General features: G+C 39.4%; 1 protein-coding gene across 2 annotated transcripts in view; it reads right to left on the bottom strand.

Annotated features, from left to right (window-relative positions):
- The window catches only part of tead1b (TEA domain family member 1b), a 35,074-nt gene that overhangs the window by 7,599 nt on the left and 6,434 nt on the right, over nucleotides 1-21,041 (bottom strand). The window contains exons 2-8 of one of the 2 annotated variants that reach the window (XM_083913625.1): nucleotides 9,208-9,272; nucleotides 6,812-6,874; nucleotides 3,416-3,427; nucleotides 2,364-2,495; nucleotides 2,035-2,081; nucleotides 1,859-1,917; nucleotides 640-764 (exon numbers count right to left, since the gene is read on the bottom strand). In XM_083913625.1, coding sequence (XP_083769751.1) covers nucleotides 640-764; nucleotides 1,859-1,917; nucleotides 2,035-2,081; nucleotides 2,364-2,495; nucleotides 3,416-3,427; nucleotides 6,812-6,874; nucleotides 9,208-9,272 — 503 coding nt within the window. Of the gene's footprint in view, nucleotides 1-639; nucleotides 765-1,858; nucleotides 1,918-2,034; nucleotides 2,082-2,363; nucleotides 2,496-3,415; nucleotides 3,428-6,775; nucleotides 6,875-9,207; nucleotides 9,273-21,041 lie in introns of both variants that reach the window. The other variant, XM_083913626.1, reaches the window with a different exon arrangement.

Below are 21,041 nucleotides of genomic sequence, written 5' to 3'. Positions count from 1 at the left end.
TTCAACTGAGAATATGTGGATTTGGTTTTATATATAAAAAAAACTGTGGTGCGTTAAACCTCAAACCTATAATGCATAGCCAAAAGCAGAAAGCGAAGCGAACCAGTAACATTTGATTTTTAAAAGGTTTCGTTGCCTTCGTCATGACTGTATGAAACCCCGTCAGGTGGCGCTGTCAGCAGTTTAAAAGCTCACAGAGCAGCCTTTCCAGCGTGTAGCCTTTATGGCAAATGCAACAATTTCAAGCATTAAGCTGAATGTAAGATTAATGGCTGTTGTATTAATACCAAAACAAAATGTGGACAAACATTTCTTGTTTGCTTTACCAAGTTTTCTATGTGAGACTTGAACCTGCTAATTTGTCAACTCACACTCGGTGAGTCTGTGGATTGTCTGAAGTAAAGTTTAGGCATGCCTTTTAAAGGAACTGATTAATATACAGTCCTTCATTATTACTGCAGGTTTTCATGCTGTGTGTCCCTACAGGCCCTCTCAGCTTGTTTTGGCCTTCCCTCAGCTGACTCTCTGCCTGGGAAAATGTCCCAATGTATTCATAGAGGGAAGGACTGGATGATAAGAGGTGGCAATGAACACCATGAGATAGTGATATTTCATGCTTTATTATAATGCTCCACTCACTGAGTCTGGGTCTCTCTGTTGCTCTAGGAAGGCGGAGAACTCCACCAGGCGGAGTTTAGATGTACCGATGGAGCGCCCCTGCCATGCTGGTGCCGTGGGAGCTGGAGCTGCTGTGGGCTCATAACCTGCAGTAACACCAGAATAATAAATGATTTGTCATGTCTGTGGGTTGTTTCACAGCAAGAATATGTTCATTCCAAGACACTGTAATAAATGTCTTGTTACAGATATTGTTTGGAAGCTTTCAAGGACATTAGTCGGGTTTGTTAAAGTCCTCTTTACCTCAAATAAAACGATCCAGCAATTGACAAACTGTACATCCAAAATAAAATAAACACTTGTGTGACCTAAAAACTGGTTTCAAGTACAGACACACAAGTGTTTATTTTATTTTAGATGTACAGTGCAACACATTGGGACATCATTCAGGAAACATTTGTTTGCACAGATTTGCTCTTGTGCATTTGTAGGATTCATCAATGCTTTTTTTTAATTTCTAAAAAACCTTCCACGGGTAAAAGTAAATCACTGTGCACATGTTTATATGAGCAACTTATTAGAGAAAGAAATGAGGCTACATATTTCGCATGATAAGATTTTTCTGCTTTTTCATTGGTTGATACCTTTTGATTGATAATATTTGAGCAATATTATTTTCTTATATCTTACAATTGAAAACTAAACCTTAGCTGCTGACAACACTTAGACTTCTCTTTATTGATCCCTTTGGAATGACCCCCGCACTTAACTGATAAAAAACTGAAGTTGCTAAAACTGATTTCATTTTGGTCTCAAACCAGATCCTCTAATCCCAACATTCACTCTCCTCCTTGAGCTACATTGTGGAGAAAGTGATCTGGGGGATATGAAGGTGGGTTCAAAGTATCAAAAGCTGCTTTTATTGTTTTTTTGCTATCTCCCAAGCCTTTCAACTTCTCTATCAACACAGTGAGAAACTCTGCCAATACTTACAGTAAGATTAAAGGAACGCTTAACCGCTTAGGAGTTCTGTAAATGCTTTGTAACAAGCAAGGAAATGCACATGTTAAGATGGAGCAAGCTATAACATAGTAAATAGTTACCACATTTTACTATGTTGTGCATGTTATCAGACCTTTTTCTAATAACCAAAGGGCGAAGATATGAAGTATATATTGTTTTTTTGTAGAAAGTGTGATGTACATTTTTGGGTAATTTTTCTTTGATAGTTTTTACTTACTTGAAATGGCTGTTGTGACTGGCTGGATAGGATAGGCTTGCTGGGTGAAAGGCTTAATACTGGAACAGAGAATGACAGACCCATTAGAAAAAAAACATTACTATTGCACACTATATTGAATCTTTTAAAGAGTTTTTTTTTTTGTAAAGTTAATTTTTCTTAAATATGGTACTTACTCTTGTGAGGATCCTGGCTGGCCAGCCGATATCATGCCCTGCCATAACTGGAGAATTACATATATTAGTAGAAAACAAACAGCAAAGAACAGACAATTGTGAGCAGCTGTTTGCAACAAGATCAAAATGGATCTTAGCTCATTTTTCAGTAGATGTAGTTATCTTTACAACCACTCCTTTTGATCATGTGCTTATCTGATAGGGGCAGTTGTTCAAAGCTGTGGTGTGTAATGTGATTTGGCCTGGGTGTCGATGTGGTTGGCCCCATGGCTGCCCTGGGTGAAGCTGGACAGGATGGATCAATAGTGGGGTGCAGACAAGGCTCCTACCCCTGCTCCAGGGAAGGCCGGGCGCGAGATGCCTGGCAGGCCCAGCTTGTTGTGAATAGCCGTGGCAGAGACGATCTGAGCCGAGGACATGGAGGCCATGCTCTGTAGGGCTTTGTCCTTCACGGCTTGGTCCTTTAACAGCAGTCACAAAAGGCTTAGCACTCACACAGAAGGGGGAGGTTGGGCATGTTGCAGAGGTACAAACATACAGACTCCAAACAACACACTAAAAGCACCGGCGACCTCTCTCTCAACAGTAAACTAGAGACAGGTTAAAAGAAGATGCATGTGCATCACTATTTAAGTGTTTTACAGGAATGTGCTAAACAATGACAATTGAATTCTAATATACAATGCAATACCAGTGGTATGCACTTAAATGGAAGCTTGCTTGTTGACTAATCTTCCAATAAAATGTTGTTTTTTTAAAAATAAAAAAAGCATTCAGCAGTACTTCTATCAATGCTGCATTTGTCCACATGTCAAAACACATCTAAACATTATAAAGAATTTCTCAAGTAAAACTGAAGGACACCAGTCCCACTTGGTTAAGAGACTTTCACAGCTCCCCTTAGTTCATCTTTCTTTAATCTTTGGAAAAGAGGTTTTTAAATTGTCAGGATATATCTATATTAATTGTAAATGGCCATGCTTAATTAATGCCATATTAACACAGAGAGCCACAAAAGCCAAACAGAAATGCACTGCACATTGTATGTTGTTTAAGATATAGTATTTTGTTAATATGAATGCACAGTTATTAAAGTCATACTCAACTCTGTTAAATGCACACTAGGGCAACACATACACACTAGCAAACCCATGCAGACTAACTGGCGGCAGAAGCTTAAGGTTAGCATGCTTGCAGCAGATGCCGGTGGAGCAAGCTAATAGTATGATGACACAAAGACACGCCACTACACTGGGAAAACACAGGGTAGCAGCTATCGTGTCACTATGGCAGGAGCACAAATGCAAAACTAGCAGCTGAAGGATGAGGCAGACCCTAATAAAAGCTGAAGCAGTATCACAAACACAAGATAAATACTTACCATGCTTGTAACCTGAATGCAAAGAAACAGATTTATTTTGTAAATTAATTTATTGTAACTGTTAGTTAAGTCTGCATCAAAAAGTCTCAGACAAATATGGGTAAGAATAAAAAACAAAACAAATTTAGGAATTTCCATTATTTGTATTTACAAAGTATCCCTGGTCTCAGTGGCGAATGTCTTGCTCTCCATAATTTTACAATCTGATCAGTCGTCATCACTCAAGACAGAACAACAGAACAGTAACGTAATGACTGTAATTTCACTGAAATGCCATAAATGAGACCAGAAACAGCAGGTTTTCATTGATGCCCCTTTGTATTTCTCTTTGCTCCTGAACTCTAATTTGCTTTAAATGAGAAAAGACAGGGGTTCATACAAAAGCTGTCTGTTTTTCTTCAGACAGTAGCCTGTGCCCTTGAAAGACCAGGCATCCATGTGGCTAGCTGCCTGCCTGACACACACACACACACGCGCACACGCACACACACACACATATATTAGCACACACAGGATTAATGGTCATTAATGTGTCTTGAAAACTGAATGGAGCAAAGTGTTAGTCAAAATGTATAGTCGGTTCCCAAATGAGGAAAATGGCACATGGGTGGAGTGACTTCTTTATACAAGCATTATTTCATAAAATACCTTAAATCACAGGTCAATATTATTCAAGATGACTTCTTTCACAATGCTTTTCTCCCATTTTAGAAAAATATTCTACAGTGATTTTAACAGAATTCACTACTTCTGAAATGAGCGTCAACAATGCTCCGAATTGACGAAATCTGAAGTGGGAGGAAGGAAAGCGGCTGACAGCCACGGCATTGTGCGAGTCTGGAGTTATCATTGAAGGAAGAACAAGAAAGCAGAGAGAGAGAAAGAGTCAGCCATCAGAATGATTTCCTAGGACCTTTAGCTCTCTGCCACTCCCCCAACAGCCAATGCCAGCATGCTTCCCATTACTTTGAGACTTCGATTGTGGTTTTACTAAATTTTTACAAATATGCGTAGAATAAAAATAAGAGCCTGACCAGTTATTAAACCAGGATGAGAATTGGGCTGGTGTTCGCTTATAATAACCAGTATTGGTGTTTACATCAGCCGATGAGTAACAAGAAATTGCAGTACAGAAATGTAAAAAATATTTGACATTGTTAAGAAATAATGTCATGATTAAATAGTTTGTTCGTTTTTACCAGCAGAGATTATTATTATTTTTTAAATTTTTGTCTGAAGATCCATAAATCAGTCCATCACATTGTCTAGAATGAAACATCTCATATTTTAGATGGATTGCCAAGAAATGTGATGCAAAACTTCAGGATGGACTGAGAGAGAGACTTGAGACTCATATCTGTGGTTTTGGCAAAACTGTCATGAAATTTGGTACAAACTCTCCTCCCCTCAAGGCGAATTGTTATACTTTTGCTGAACCTTTACTTTTCATATAGCATCCTCCACCAGATAAAAAACATTAAATATTAAACATTATAACTGCTAACATTTATCTCAAAACTCTGCTGTGCTCAAAGGGGAATCTTGTTTTTTTTTTTTTACCTGGAGCCTATGTCCCCATGTATTTCTGTGCAAGTGACTAATGGCAACAATGTTTTTTGAAATTGTTCCAGTATTGAGCATAAGCAGGGATGCAATGTAATCAAACGGGACACCTGTGCACCGACAGCAAAACGTCCACTAAAAATGCTTAATTTTGCCACTGACAGGCTCAGATTGTAATCATAAGTGTCTGACTGTATTATGGAAAGATAGTGAATTCTTTTTCTGAAATCTTGTCCTGAAATCTTACGGGATGTTGCCGGATCACACCGGAGTAACTTCAGATCGGGAGAGTATTGTGAAGCGTAGCTTTGTGTTATCTAAAATATTTTTAATAGTAGTGCTACAAATGGATCCTAATAGCTCTGGATACACAACAAGAGAAAACATCCTACCAAAGCACATTTTCCTAAAGAAAAGTGCTGTTGGCAGAGCGGAGGTAGGCTAATGCTATTAGCTAAAGTTACTATGTTGATCAGTAGCTGAATTTGAAAGCATGGTAGGATAACAGCAACTTCTCCCCGTCTTTCGACAATGTAGTCAGACACAAATAGTGTCAATCTGAGCATGTCAATGGCAAAAACAAATACTTTTAGTGGACGTATGTTGTCGGTGCACAGGTGCCCCATCTGATTACATTGTAGCAAGGTTCCAGGTTAAAAAATCCCCATTAAAGTGAAATTCCGATGTAAGATCATCCCAGCGTCTTTTTCACTTATCAAATAAGCCATCGAGACATTTTTTTTCTTCGTGTAACAACTATTAACGGAGAAATCCTGGAGAGTCGCTAACAGCCGAATGCGGCTAGCACGATTAGCTTGGGGCAGCCCGGTGAAGGCATTAAAATGTCTTTTTTAACCACTAAAATGGCTCAAAATAACACCAAACCTCTGCAGCAGCACGATAAGAGTCCCTACACATAAAACCAAGCATCAAGGGGCTCCGTCCTTTTGGATTGCATTTGGTAATCGACTTGAATGGACTTTACTACGAGAGGAGCTGCCACCGGGGCCAGTAGGTAAGTCTTTCAAATCACTCTTAATAAACTCAGGGTTCACTAACTACGTTGTTGGTGCTTAAGTTGATGTGTAAGGACTCTTATGCTGCTGCAGATTTGGTGTTATTTTGAGCAGTATTAGTGGTTAAAAAAGCCATTTTAATGCCTTCACCGGCATTACAGACAAAAAAAATGTCTCAATGGCTTATTTGATAAGTGTTTTTGACAAAAAAAAGACACTGAGATGATTTTACACCGGAATATCACTTAAGTACAGCCTCACAGGACTGTAGACTCTTAGTCATGTTTCACTGTAAAATGTCTCCCTCAATACATAATTTATCTTGGACACAATTCAATCAAAAACATATAGAAGATTTAAAAGATTGTTGTGGATTATTGGGCAATATATAGTTATCAGATTTTTTTCATCAGCATCAGAAATCCAGGCTTGTGTATAATTAAAAGGCAAACATATGAACCTTAAGTACCATTTGCTTTAAAGTGTTTGATATAAATCCATTTAATATTTATTTTACTAAAACGGTTCTTCACTATACTGAGTTATGGTCTGAGTATACATATGCTTGTCAAAGGCCCGTGAAGAAAAGTGAATCAACATGAAACCAAGTAGACAGGACAGTGACAGCATGTCTGAATGAGGGTAACAAAGATGGACTGAGAGGGTAGAGGGGGAATAGAAAAAGGGGACAGACTACAGTCAGCAGAAGATTTGGGTTAGCAGGAATCAGAGCACCAGGCATTCACTCTGTCACCACGGGAAACAGGAAGTTAAGTCGCACGGCAACCAACAAGCCCAAAAGCAGAAAAGCGCATACCTTTAGCTTGGAATGAAACTCACGAGATTTCCTTCTGGCAAGAACCTGAATGTGACTAGACACCTGCGGGGTAGGGGAGGGGAGGAAAACAAAGGAAGAGCCTGTAACCATGGCAATGAAAAGCCCCCTGCAACTGGGCAAAGCCAGACGTACCTTAATGGCAGCTTGGATTTCTCGAACTTTCTTTCTTGCTAAGACCTGTATGTGACTAGACACCTCCATTTAAAAAAAAAAGAAACAAAGAGAAAACGGAAAAATAAAAAAACAGGAAAACCCATAAAAGTCCAAAGTGGATTATACATTTCTTTGTTTAGCAGACAGCTGATGGACAAAAATGTGCATAACAGAAGCATCTCTGAACCACACACCAAGCTAACAGCCAATAAAGCCTTATACTGTGTGTTGTCGTCACTTAAGTGAACTGATTAAGGAGGATGCAGGCCCCTTTAGCATACATTAAGAGCACCCAGATGTGATCTGCTGTGTGTTGAATTAGAATTGGCTAGTCTAGTATTCTTACGGGACCCGGACGAGGCATTTCACCGGCCAAGTTTACTCCCCAACGTTTACACAGTGCAAAATTATTTAATATTCTCACATGAAACATTCAGCAGTGCAACTAGCAGTAAGAAAGAGAAGAATGTGTGTTGATGAAAGGTTTGAGGGGTGTCTTCATTGACACTATTCGCTATTGTCGTGCAGGAGTAAAGCGGTTTAAGTGCTTCCTCTGCAGGTAAATATTTAACATTTTCATAACATTTTCTTGCTATTCAGGTTGATACTTAAACTTGAGCTGAAACTTTTGGTCTATTAGTTGATCACCAGAAAATGAATCAGCAACTTTTCAACCAAAAATGTCACAAACATTCTCTGGTTCCAGTGTCTCCCATGTGAGGATATTCTGTGTTGTGTATCAATATCAATTCAACATATTTGGGATTTGGACGGTTTTTCGCACAATACAAGACATTTAAAGATGTCAAGTTAGGCTCTGGGAAATTATACTGGGTATTGACATGTCAGACAAAACAATCAAGAAAATAATCAAATCAAATAATAAAATATCATGAAGCTTAGGGTTGTTGCTAACGATTGTTTTCTTTTTCGATTAAACTGACTACTATGTTTTGAATTAATAGAATGCTAGTTAAGGCTTGGAAACGTTTCCTAAAGTTGACATTCAAACAGCTCGCTTTGTCCGACCAGCAGTCCAAAATCCAAAGGTTTTGAGTTTCCCGTTATAGGAGACTCAGAAAACCAGTACAGCTTTGCATCGGAGAAGCTGAAACTGGTGAATCTTTGACCAATTGGCATTAAAAAGACACAACAAATAATTATCGGAATATTAAAATTGTTGCTGATAAATTTAATCTTGAACGATTTACCATTTCAGCTAAAATGAAAGTACTTGTTACGTGCATGATACTAAGAATAGAAATAGAAGCAGAAATAGGTGTTTCTTGGTGTAGCTGTAAACAACTCTCTCTCTCTTATTCTGATTCTGTCACAGAGAGAAACCACACGGCCTTTCTGTTCCAGATTGATCAATTCACACAGTGATCGAATGTCGCTGTAGACACTGGCTTCTCTATCATTGTCATTCAAGCCAGTGGTCATACAGGGGATTTTCTGTTTACAGGGAAGATCAGTCAGTGGGTTTCATACTGTTACTGAAGCAATCAGAGAGCGGCTCATCATCAGCTAATTTGAATACAAGAATCAACTGTTCCCTTTTATTTATTTCAGTACTACAATTTCTGTGAGATAAACATGTAAGAGAAACATTTAGAGACATGAATTCTATATTATTTTCATTACATATTACAGCTCAGTCTAATAAAGTCATCCCAGCTTGATTCAGAAATCTGCGTTGTACTGTTGAGAGTTGAGTCTGCAGTGCACACTGTTGCAGAAGACAGGATGCACTCTCAGTGCCAATCTATTAAGGCTTCTACTTTCCTTCCACTCCGACCAAATGCACGACCTCCATGATTTAGTCATGAGGAAGAACACTTGCACTGTTAAGCTACTGTGGCTATTCTTTAAACACTTCTATATTTATTGTACGTAGCTGCTTTGCTGTAGGAATTGATAGGCTGAATGATAGGCTGCACAAGTAGATACTAGCTTTTAAAACTACTATTACTACTACTATAGTTCTTACACAGTATGTTTTTATAAGTAACAATTTATTTGGGGAATGTAATATAATCCAGGGACATCTGTTCATGCAACACAGCAGTGACAGGGACTTGTCAGCCTCAGAAGTCCCCTCGACAGCTAAGCATTGTGTTATTCTCTGTCTGAAAACAAAAGCAACAGTCGGCAGTGCACGCATTCAGATTGACAGCCCTCTGACACTCATGCAACAGAGACGTCTGCCCTCTATGTCTTACCTGCTTTCGAGTCCTCGTCTTCCCGGTCCGAAGCTTGATGTATCTAGCTATCAGCTCATTTCGACCTGTGTGAGGAGAAAAATGAATAATGTGTTGAGAGAAAAATGGGAATCATTTTGCAAGACATTTAGAAGACATGCAGAAAAAGCACATGATGGCCATGAACACTAAGTTGCAGGCTGTTCCGTAAACTCATGTGGCCAGCTACACTGTCCTTGACTTGCAGTTGATAGTTGATATAGTTAGTTGATAGTTAGTTGTTAGATGCTCAACTTGGATTTGTAGCGCATCACGCCCATCACATGTCACCAGTTTCCACTGAAAATGAATTGCCGGAAGTCTGCACACTCCGTTACACTCAAAGTCAACCGCACATGCTGAGCAACACAGATAAGGTGCTGCAGTTAAAGAAACATAATACATTTGTAACAATAATTCAATTGTGATGAATGATTATTTAAAGCTGGCTTACTTAGTGGCTTTAGTCACAATATTTGTCATTCGTTCACAAAGCTACAACATTTCAGGGATCATGGAATTGTACACAAAGCTATGAGGCAAACTACCGGTATAATATTTAGAGTGCATTCAATTCAGAAGGTATGTGCATCTTAAACAAACCAGATGCAGTTTCTCTATGGGAACACCATGTGACATTAGCATGAAAAAAACTTAGCAGTAGCACAGCCTTTCAAATTAATCTAATTCAATCTCATTCTCTTCAAAGCCCGTCGCTTTGAAAGGAAACAGACCTTGCTGTACTAAATAATGGCAACTGAATATATTGGGTTTAAAACAGTGCAGCTCTGACTAAAATATAATTAAAGCATAGCTTTGTAGAGATTCCCAATTAACAACGGCTCCAAACATTCTTCTGCCCTCAGCTCTGCTCTAATTACTGCAGCAATGCACATGACCCCTGCTTAGCCCTTTCATATGGTAATAACATGCCGCCAACCAAAACTATTACACAAATTATAGGTAAGGAGGCACTCTAATTATGTGTCCAGCTGTAGCCAACCAATGTCATGGATCTGTTCTGCTCCTCTATGAAATGCACTGAACCCTCAATATAATTGATAACATTTTTCTACATTCACATCATTATGAATTAAAGGCCTTACTTTTGTTATGATACAATGGGACCACAATGTGCATATGTGCTAATAAGCCGTATCTTTGGTAATCAGAAGAAAAGAAGCCATATTGGCAGGGCATCACGGATCACAGTGACAGATCACAAGAGTGCACCTCAAAGGTAGAAAAAGAGCAGAGTGTAGGAGACATGTTGTATAGACATGACAAAAAAACACTGACAGATATTTCTACCTGCTTGATGTTTGTATAATGGAAACATTAAGCAGCCTGTGTGAAACATCATCTTGTGATGTTCGGGGCTTTTATTCACTGCTCAAATGCGCTAAATACAAGACACTGTTGGTGTGGGTATAGCTGCTTCAATTACAACTCCAAAACCCATTATGTCCATATAGTAAAACTGCAACTATCGACCACAGCTCTCTGCTCAAATCAACATTTGTTTTTCTTTTTAAACGTAGCTTTCACTATGTTTCTCTGTTGATTAAGCAAACTAAAGACATGTCTCTTTAGAAAAGTTGTTAATTTTGACACAATACACAAATTCTAAAATCACATCAAGAAGTGGTGCCGGTTCCAGACCAGCAAAGTGTTGGTGCTGCTCTGGAACCAGTTTTCCTGGCTGAGAGCCGGTTCTTTGGCTGTAGAAACAGGAAGTACCGGTTCAAGATTGGGCACCGGCTCTGAACCTGCCCTCAAAATGTCTTGGTCGAAAAGGGGAATCAGAGCAGAAAGGTTGTGGCAATCCCAGCAGACAAGAAATAAACAGTGAAGTCAGATGATAGTAAATGTACAGTGTAGGTTTCAGTCTGTCTGTGAGTGAGTTCTGCAGCTCCTCTTGAACAGTAAAAGGTAGAATTGTAGCTTTCATCAAAGCTCTGTGCATTGAAATAAAAACACAGGGTATACATTTGTGAACAACATGAGATCTTTGATGCCTGAAGCACCTGGCTGCATGCCACACCTACATATTTTGTTGTTCCACTTAGTGGAGGGGGGGGGGGGGGGGGGGTTGCTTTGACATTGGGCTGCAGTTTGTTAAGGGTTGACCCCAAAGCTGTTTTCACACTGAGCATTTAGCCGAGGCCAGCCTGAGTGAACCCAGCCACGTGACCTCACAGGACAAATAAACAACATCTGGGGATTTACAATGCCAGCCTGCCTGTCCACAGCACCTGCAGTGTAAACTTTACCAGATGAAGAGGGGGGCCTGCACTATTTTCAATCATTCACACACTGTGGAAACACAAGATGACAATACAGGCATTCATGCAAACTCCTGATTCCTAGATCAAAGCACACAAATGGCCAGCTGAAAGCTTGCTTACTGTTGAATAATTCATTCTTTTCACCAGGCTGCAAAAAAAAAGCTCAGTGGGTCCTGGCTGGCCTGCATTTCGTTTTTCTTGCCTGTGTTTGCACTGCAAAACTACAACTGCTGAAAAAATAGGACTGTCCGTATGCAGGACTAAAGATAATTTAGGCATGACATTGTCAAACTGCTTTCCAAAACTAAAACAATTTTTAAAGAAGAAAACCTGATCAGGAACAATAAATCACTTTTCTTCTCACAGGTTTGTCATTTATGTTTGGTTTAAAGTTCTACGATGCCAGGACATTTCAGATTCAGACTTATTCTGTTATCTTGTGTTGATTCCATGCGCAGTTTGTTAACATATGTTGTGAAGAAAGCTCATGCATTTGTCATTTTATCGAATCCAGTGACAGTTAAGATCTTGATTCTGCAGCACCAGTAGCACATTCAGAAGCTGTGAACAGTTCTTCACGAGTGTCACCAACACTGCTGACATTTGAAATCTATTTAACATCTCACAGTATGGTTGTTTGCTGTTGACCAAATTTGCAGTGAACACTCCACCTTCACATCAGACCACTACGAAACCTTCAGCGGCATCTTTTTAAATATCTGTAACAGGGAACTGTCGTATATAAATGGTCATAGGACCGCCGCTAATGTGCGTGCTCCAACACGTGCGCATGTTCATGCTCATATACAGTATGTGCATCCATGCTTTTAAAAAGCTCACCTCCCTCAGCTGGGCCACGGTCGGCAGGCGTGCCGTGCCTGGGCATGGAACAGTTGTAATCACACTGGTCAAATGAAGTGGACTTTAGCCGTCACTCGTGATTGGGCACGGTACCAATGGACAGTGTGAGTGCACCCTCATTAACTAAACTACTATTCTTTACAATTTTTTTAAATTGAATTTTGAAAGTTGAATTTAAAGAGTTATTTTATAGTTGGTCTTGTCTACTTTTTGCCTCGATGGCTTTTTATTGCATTTATTCTGAACACTACTACAACTGTGTCAGTTTCTAAGTGTCAAGTTCTGCAGTTTGTAGAGAGGCCTAGACATGGCTGAGAAAATTAACTCTTTCTGGGGTGTTCCTGTCCCTCAAAGCAGCAGGAAAAGGATTAAATATTTATAATGTGACCCCTGAAGAGATTTGTGCTGCTTAGCAGCTGGAGGAACCCTCCACAATGACTCTGGAGGATCTGGGACATATGAAAGGCACTCCGGCAGCAGCCCAACAAAGAGATGGTGGCCCAACTTTCCCCACGTAGCTGATTCAACATTCAGTCAGAAATCCAGTTTAGCTCAGCCACCTTCCTCTTAGGAACCTGGGACTAGCTTCCTCTGTTGTCAATGACAAAGGAGAGTAATGAGATACCACACCCGGAAATAACTTCCCATAACTTGCTTTAAGACCTCCAGTGTCTAACTCAACTTTTTATAAACTTAACTCTACAACCATGGTTGCTGATAGTTGATCACACTGGAAGAAACATCTGGCCTCTACCTAATAGTAAGTGACTTGCTGCGTAAGCTAGGGCTGAACGATTTATTGTTTTCTGACCGAAATTGCGATTTCAGACAACGCGATCATGTGATCGCCAAAGCTGCGGTTTTTGCAGCGCTCCCGACTGACCCAGGATCTGTTGTGTCAACCATTTTACACATATATGCCGTCTCCCTATTATCACGCTAACTAAACAATATTAACCTGTTCCTTATATGTAATTAGTCAAAAAATGGCCTCAGCTGGACCATAAGCGGAGTTAGGGGATTTAATCCCCAAGAAACACAGCACATGCGTCATTTTGGAGTATTTCGGGTTTAAGGCTGAAGACTCGCACCAGAAACAGGTACTGTGCAAAACAACATCCAGCAGAAACACAATCAATTTATACCGTCACTTGAAAAATCACCACAGGCATTTGCATGACGAGTGCATGACGAAAAAGTCTGGTGAAAAGTCCGGTAACAAAGATAATCAGGCCTACTGTAGCAGACTACAGTAACAGCATGTTTTGCCAATGTAACTCTGTATGATCACGGCAGCCGAAGACACCTGGAGATAACGACAGCCATAACACACTACACTGCTAAGGACATGGTTTCTGTTAACACGGTCACCAAAGAGATTTAAAAACCTCCTCCGCACATTGGACAGAAGATATTATTCCCTCCCGCACCTTCTTTAGCCAGGGTGCCATCCCAGTGTAAAAATGTGGAGTATTACGCAACAACTACTGATATGTGGTCAAGCAGAACGACCAAGGTGAATCTTAGTTTGACTGTGCATTTCGTAAACCATCAAAGGTTGACATGCTGGTTTTCTTGACAAAAATCTGTAGGGAGTGATGTAGAGATGTCAGGGGCGCAAGTATTATTGTTGATTAAGTACTTTTGAGATTTTATTTACTCTGCACTTCACCCTGACTTTGTTTAAAAAAAGATATTTGCCTTTTTCCAGGAAAAATACTCTATTGTTTAAAGAATAGACAATATTTGGGTGCTGTTTAGCCATAAATGAATGACCCACCTATTTTAATGTCTGACATCATTTTCAGAAGGGTCATTTTATTTTAATAAGAGTTTTTGTATTTGATTTTTAACTCTTTTTCTGCACTTTTCTGCACTTTTTTCTGCACTACCTTTTTTTAACCGTTAAAGGTGGCTCTTTTAGTTAATTTGTAATAACTGCCGTTGGGTCAAGGACTTTAAAGAATGCACATGCATGTTTCTTGTTAATAAATTCATTTGGAAGCAATTTTTAACTTTAGTTTTCATCCTTGCATTATAGTTATAGCATTTAATGTTTTAATGTTACCGTACATTGTGAATATTGCACTGAAGCTTGATTTGAAGGAACTCGTGCAACAAAACGAAATTGCAATATCTGTCAGAAAAATCACAATTAGATCTTTTCCTAAAATCGTTCAGCCCTAGCGTAAGCCAGTGAACTGGTTGCCACACACAAATATGTACCATTGGTATATTACTTCACATCATACACCGCAATCCCATTCAAACTGTCTTTCTACAATTTGGCTGCACGCTATTTCAATTATCATACACAATGCCACATTTTGGACATTTATTGAGTTGGTCCACAATGAAGGCAGTCATCCAAAACACAACAAAAGATTCTTGTCCTTGACTTCTTTCCTTCTTTCCTACCAACTCTTAATGTAAAAAATAGTGCTGTCATTTTCTTCCACTGATAAAGATGTGATTCAATGTAGTTACTGCCTCTGGAGTTTTTTCGCTATGTCTGGTGTATGTTTTCAGTTTGGTTGCTTGTTTTTTTGTTTGTTTATCGGCAAGATTGCAGAAAAAGTACTGGATGATTTTCATCAAACTTGGTGGAAGGGCGTAGCTTGGGCCAAGGTAAAAAAAAAACATTACCTTTTAGAGTGGATCCTAATCTTGGAGCGGATATAAAATTATTTTTTTTACTTATGTTAACACTGGGAGATAAGGCATGTGGCCTTGGCAGAGGTGTGAGCTCTCCATTATTTCATTTTTTTTACAGCCATCTCTCCATCATCCTGTGGATGTGAGGCGATTTAGTAGTAGAACAGAAATATAAAAGAGGATGGGAAAAGCAAAAGCAACAACAACATGTTATGTTTACATTGCATTCTGGTTTATTAAGGATTCTGCCAGTGAAGAAACTGGTGTATCCTGACTTTCCTAGAGTGGATTAAAACCTGTATGAAGCCTTTGCTCATCCGTTCTGAGGGGCCGACACCAAAACGCGACCTTTACAGTTAACTGATAAATGTCTTATTATTAATGATGTGGTCACATTTGTAAGAATTGTGGTTATTTTACATGAAAAATGAAATGTATTTGTGTTTTTGTCAGATGTCAGGTCAAGTTTCTGCTCATTTAGTCTTTAATATTTCATTTTTTGAGAAATAACTAAAAACATTTCAAGGAAAGTTTTTTTTAACGGCCCATGGTGTGAAAATATTACACAAGGGAATAAAATGAACTTAGCAATACAAAGGATAAGAGCCGACACTCACGGTTATTCTCGTAGTTCAGTAACCTCAAGATTATTTCCTTGATCTAATCATTAGTTTGATATATTATCAGAAAAAAATTTGACAACCAATCCGACACCCAATGATGTCAAGTACCATCATACACGACCAAGAAATGCAACTAATTCTCACATAAGTAAAGCTCAGTGAATGCACTTTAAAAACTACTAAAACCATTGCATTAAAACAGGTTTTACCAGATCAATATGGAATAAAATCAAAGAGAATTAATGAATAGGCAAACCCGTACCCCAAATTAATTTTACATGTTTTTTTCATCTTTATACGTTTCCATGATAACAGTAAACCAGCACTGAACCAAACACAAAGGCGTGTCATTGAATTCACTAGCAAAGCCTTTATGCACCTGTGCAACATAAACACTGAGGCTAATTTAAGTAATGGCATATTAAACAATTTAACTGCCTTGGTTTTTGTCCTTTGAGAGGCAAGAACAATACTTTACTGCTCTGCTCCAGTTTTTTTTTCTTTTCCTCTTTTTAAAAGCATCCATTTCCTGTAACAGCACTTTTTCTAATGCAGGCACAACCACAGTCACATCTGGCCCAGCACTCTGCCATGAGACGGCGCTGGGCCTGGCTGAGAATCAGTCGGCAGATTGCCTACATGTGTGTGGCGTCCACCGCTCGGCTGTCTGTCTCTCTGCAGAGCCTGAGAGGGCAGCCTCGCAGAACACAGAGTACACGTGACGATGCCCGGACTGTAAGGACACATCTATCATTAACCCTTGTTGCAATTCTTAATTTTCTAATCAACAATATGATTAAACAGTGCGTATATTGGACATTTTTTAAGTGCAATAGGCGGGATTTTTATTCACAACCTAGTTATAACCATGCTTTGCTATGCTATGAATGTAATTTAATGTAAAGCATTGTTTCCTTGCTAGATTATAGTTTAAGATGATTCATAGCTATTTTTTTTAGAAAGATAGTTATCTACTGTTCTTTTGTTGTTGTTTGCTTAAATATATAGCAGCTGAAACATTAGCTGCTAAATCAATAACTTGATTGGAAGACAATTTTGACAGTCTTTGGTTCCTCAAATGTGACAATTTGCAGCTTTTCATTGTTTTAAAATGATTGTAAGCTGAATATTTTGGGGATTTGGACTTTTCAAAACAAGACATTTGAGGATGTTACCTTGGAATTAGGCATTAGGCCAAGCAATTCATCTAGAAAATAATTGTCAGATCAAACAATAATCAAAATAATCCTTAGCTACAGACCTGTCCTACTATATGTCACTAAATCCAAACACTAATCTCTAAAAGTTAGTACCTAATATCCAATATACCGCTGAAACAATCAAATGATAATTTAGTCAACTGACAGTTGACTATTGTGTCAAACTATTTTGACAAGGTAAAACATATATAAACATAGTTGCTTGTGCAGGTCTCCCAAACAGGAGTTTTTGTGGGCATACTCTCTTTTAATATCATCAAGGTGTAACCTTGAGCTCTCGCAATTTGTGATAGGCGTTTGGCACTGTGTGTGTGTGTGTGTGTGTGTGTGTGTGTGTGTGTGTGTGTGTGTGTGTGTGTGTGTGTGTGTGTGTGTGTGTGTGTGTGTGTGTGTGTGTGTGTGTGTGTGTGTGTGTGTGTGTGTGTGTGTGTGTGTGTGTGTGTGTGTGTGTGTGTGTGTGTGTGTGTGTGTGTGTGTGTGTGTGTGGTGAACCAACACAATAGCCCAGCTTTCCTGTCATTCGTGATAGATGACTCAAGGGTCTCAGGCAGACATTAGCATCACAATAGACTAAACCAACAATATGAAGGCATTTGTCCCAGGTTTTGGGAATAGCAGGCAGGAGCAGGAAGCCTTTTACTTGCAACATCAATGGGAAACCACCGCTTGCCAAGTGGAGGAGAACCAGTGACTTGAGGCTTGAAAGAAAATTGACAGTGCCCTTTTTTTTTTTTGGAGGGAAAACACCATGCTATCAGTTTAGCATTATGTTAGCCCTGGCTGATAGGCCAAGGGCTACAACTTTCTGATGACTAGTGTGAGGGATCATTTCACAGGAATTAATCACACATAACTGTGAGAACATGTCAGTTAAAAGCTTAAAGCTTAAAGTGTTTCCTGAAATGTAAAGCCAATATCTTTGTTTTGCTTTTATTCATGTTATTTACAGTATTTTCTCTCTTTCTCTCAGAACAACAGAGCACTCAGGCCATGTCAGCATTGAACTCTCTTGTGGAAGTCAGAAGATAATGTCTGATGATCACAACATCTCACTCAAGCCCACCACCTGCTTATTACAAGTGCTTTAACTTCCCGGGCTGTTGGACCCTTGAATCGGAAGCTTAGGTCCATAAAAAAGACTTCAAGGCCAAACGTCACACGCGTGATGCCGCAATGATCACAAACACTAAACCTATTCTGAGAAACAATAGAAATCCCTTCCGCACGCACGCACGCACAGTATGTATCGTATTTGATTCAGTGCCCAATTATGTAAATATAATAACCGGGAAGTAAAAATATGCACACATAATATAACTTTGTATTGTTGTAGTATGTTTTTGGCTTTTAACATTTGGATTTCAAACTTTTTTGATTAAGTGGAGATCGATTATCATAGTAACGTTCCAGAATTCTCCAATTTACATAGCAGTGGGTTTTCTCCGGGTTCTCCGGTTTCCTCCCACAGTCCAAAGACATGCACGTGTTAGGTTAATTGATGACTCTAAAATTGCCCGTAGGTGTGAATGGTTGTCTGTCTCTGTGCGTCTCTATGTGCCCTGCGATAGACTAGCCTCCTGTCCAGGGCGTACCCCGCCTCACGCCCGATGTCAGCTGGGATCGGCTCCAGCCCCCCGCGACCCCGATGGGGACAAGCGGTTGAAGATGAATGTCTCATACAATTCTCAGAGGCTTTTTCAGTTCTGGCTTCACATGTACATGAGTGTTCCTCCCATATCCACAGGAAACAACTCTATTCAATCCACATTTAGACAAGAAAGTGGGGACATGAAAAAAATAAAGCCTACAATTAAGAGCAGTCCATTTATTTCTAAGTCTGAGAATTTCGGAACTGAAGGCGAATGAATAGAGGCAAGAAAGCGAGCAAGGCTTTTTTGTGTGAATCCTTTTTCTACCTTTGACAATACATTTTCCATACACTGTGATTTTAAAATCTGTCTATTTTATGAGCACAGATTCGCTCACTAGGGTTTTTATTCTTTCTCATACATGCTTTATTTGCACAGAAGACCATTATGTTTTGGTCTAATCAAACATATTTTTGGTGAATAGTCATTATATCAATACTTTAGCACAAATCTGCAAATTCATTCAGCATGTCATTTTTTTCCACTGACCAGTTTTACATCCAAATGTATCGCTCCACCTTAAATTAATTTTCAGAAAATCAGCAAAAGAAAATGGAAATGAATGCAACATTTCCATCCATCTCATGTTATGTGAATATTCTGAGTTCGGTGAATCGAGACAAACAGTTGGTAGCGCTAATTCTCCAGTCGGGTGCCGTCAAACCACTGCAGAAGAAGAGAGAGGAAGAGATGATGTAATTAAAGGAGAGCCAGTCAAACCTAAAAGGATGGGAAAAACGTGATTGAAATATTTGTTTGTTTTTTGTATTAATTTGAGGAACATTACAGTTTCAGACTTAAGCCCCTTTCATACTAGACAAAAAAACACTAACATCTGGCTTTTGTCTTTATGGGGAAAGGTCACAATCGGCATCAGCGCAAATTCGGTCTCCACCAATGTAGCCCTCGGACATATTTTTAAATTAGTCAACACCGAGTTTGAAAGAGACACTGAACAAGAAAGAAAAAAAAGTAGTAACCACCTTAACATTTTCACTAGCCCTTTCACTAGTGATACTTTTTCCAGAGCATTTGTTACGTGAAACACTAGGAAATAAAAAACAGAAAATCATGCTCATCCTCTCGCAATGGGAAAAGAGTTGATTGCCTATTTTTAGCAGGTTTTCAAGCTTTTAAAAAATCTGCATATGCACGCTAATGTTAGTGGAAAGGCGGTACAAGTATCATTTAGGGTTTGATAATTCAACCATGGCTAATCTAAGTTCTCTACATAATGCAGTGTACAACTGTAATTAACAGCTCTTTAAAAATCCATTTTTTCTCTGAACACCAAAGAAAATCAATACTTAACTTCAAATGACCTTATTGAGCTGGATAAAAGGCTTTATTGCAGGGGCTGGGTCAGGAGTGGTTGAGCTAATGTGTTAGTTGAACAGTGTGGGATTAAAGGTTAGGTGTTCTCTCAAAATCTTACAAGACATCAGAAAGCAGCAGGTCACTAACCTGAGCCTTCCTGGAGACACTGAGAGGATTACAGCAACCAACCTCTGCTGAACTGTGCCTGTATTCAGACGGGGCTGAGGAGGTAAAGACAGCCTCTTTATCACTCAGCAGGTCCAGCCCATTCTATTTCCTCTCTCCCAGCTCTACATCTCTCAAACGAAGCCAGAGCTGAAACCTGTTAGTCCCAACTCTGTACAATATCCTCACAAGGGACCAATTTGCACAGGCAGCCCTTGTCTGAATCACTCTATCAATTAGGAGCCAGTGTTTATCATCACATACATTATTGTAGAGGCTGGCCTGGCCATTGTGTAGAGGTGCGCCTCTCAGGAGAGGGAAAGGGATGAAATAAACGACCAGGGAGTGAAGCCACAGTTGGACAGGCTGCTGGACTAATCTGAAAGGACGGCTGTAATTATGAGTCTCCTGAGGAACTGGCTGTGTGGCGAGTCCAATGTGTGAACATGGCGCTAACAGTCAGGAAGGTGCACTGTCCCCCTTCTCCACAAAGTAAGACACTGAGTCAAATCAATATTTTCAATCTCTCAGGATCAATTCTGCATCTGAGCACAAAGGAAGACATGGTGGCTGTGACCAATATGGGTAAATGAAAAGTCAAACTTTGTGGTCATGATGGGCTCTTATATCTCACGTTCTTTTGTTATGAGCACAAGTCTGGACTGAAAGTTGTAATTGAATCCAATTTTGGAAAGAGGCAAGGTCCCAAATAGTTAATGGAAAAACCCAGGGTAATCAGCATATAATAAACATGCACTTAGTGTTACAGTACATTACAAGGATAATATGATTGGTCATATATTATATTGGGGTCAGACCAATAAAACAGCATTGAGTATGATCATTTCATGGCTATGGTAACAGTCTTCCTTTGTTTCCAGGGATGCTGTTCAGTGTCAAGAGACCTCTCTCTATTCCACAAACAGCAGAGAAAGAGATGACTGTCTCTGTTAGTGGTGGAGTGTAGTCCCTGTGCTCTTGGTGAGAGAATAACACTGGCATTCAGATTCCATTCATATGTTGATTACACAAAATGGT

The sequence above is a fragment of the Echiichthys vipera genome, assembly GCF_963691815.1.
Source record: "Echiichthys vipera genome assembly, chromosome: 1".
NCBI classification, from domain to species: domain Eukaryota; kingdom Metazoa; phylum Chordata; class Actinopteri; order Perciformes; family Trachinidae; genus Echiichthys; species Echiichthys vipera.
The sequence above is the reverse complement of the archived record's forward strand: the minus strand, read 5'-3'. Positions and strand labels throughout refer to the sequence as shown.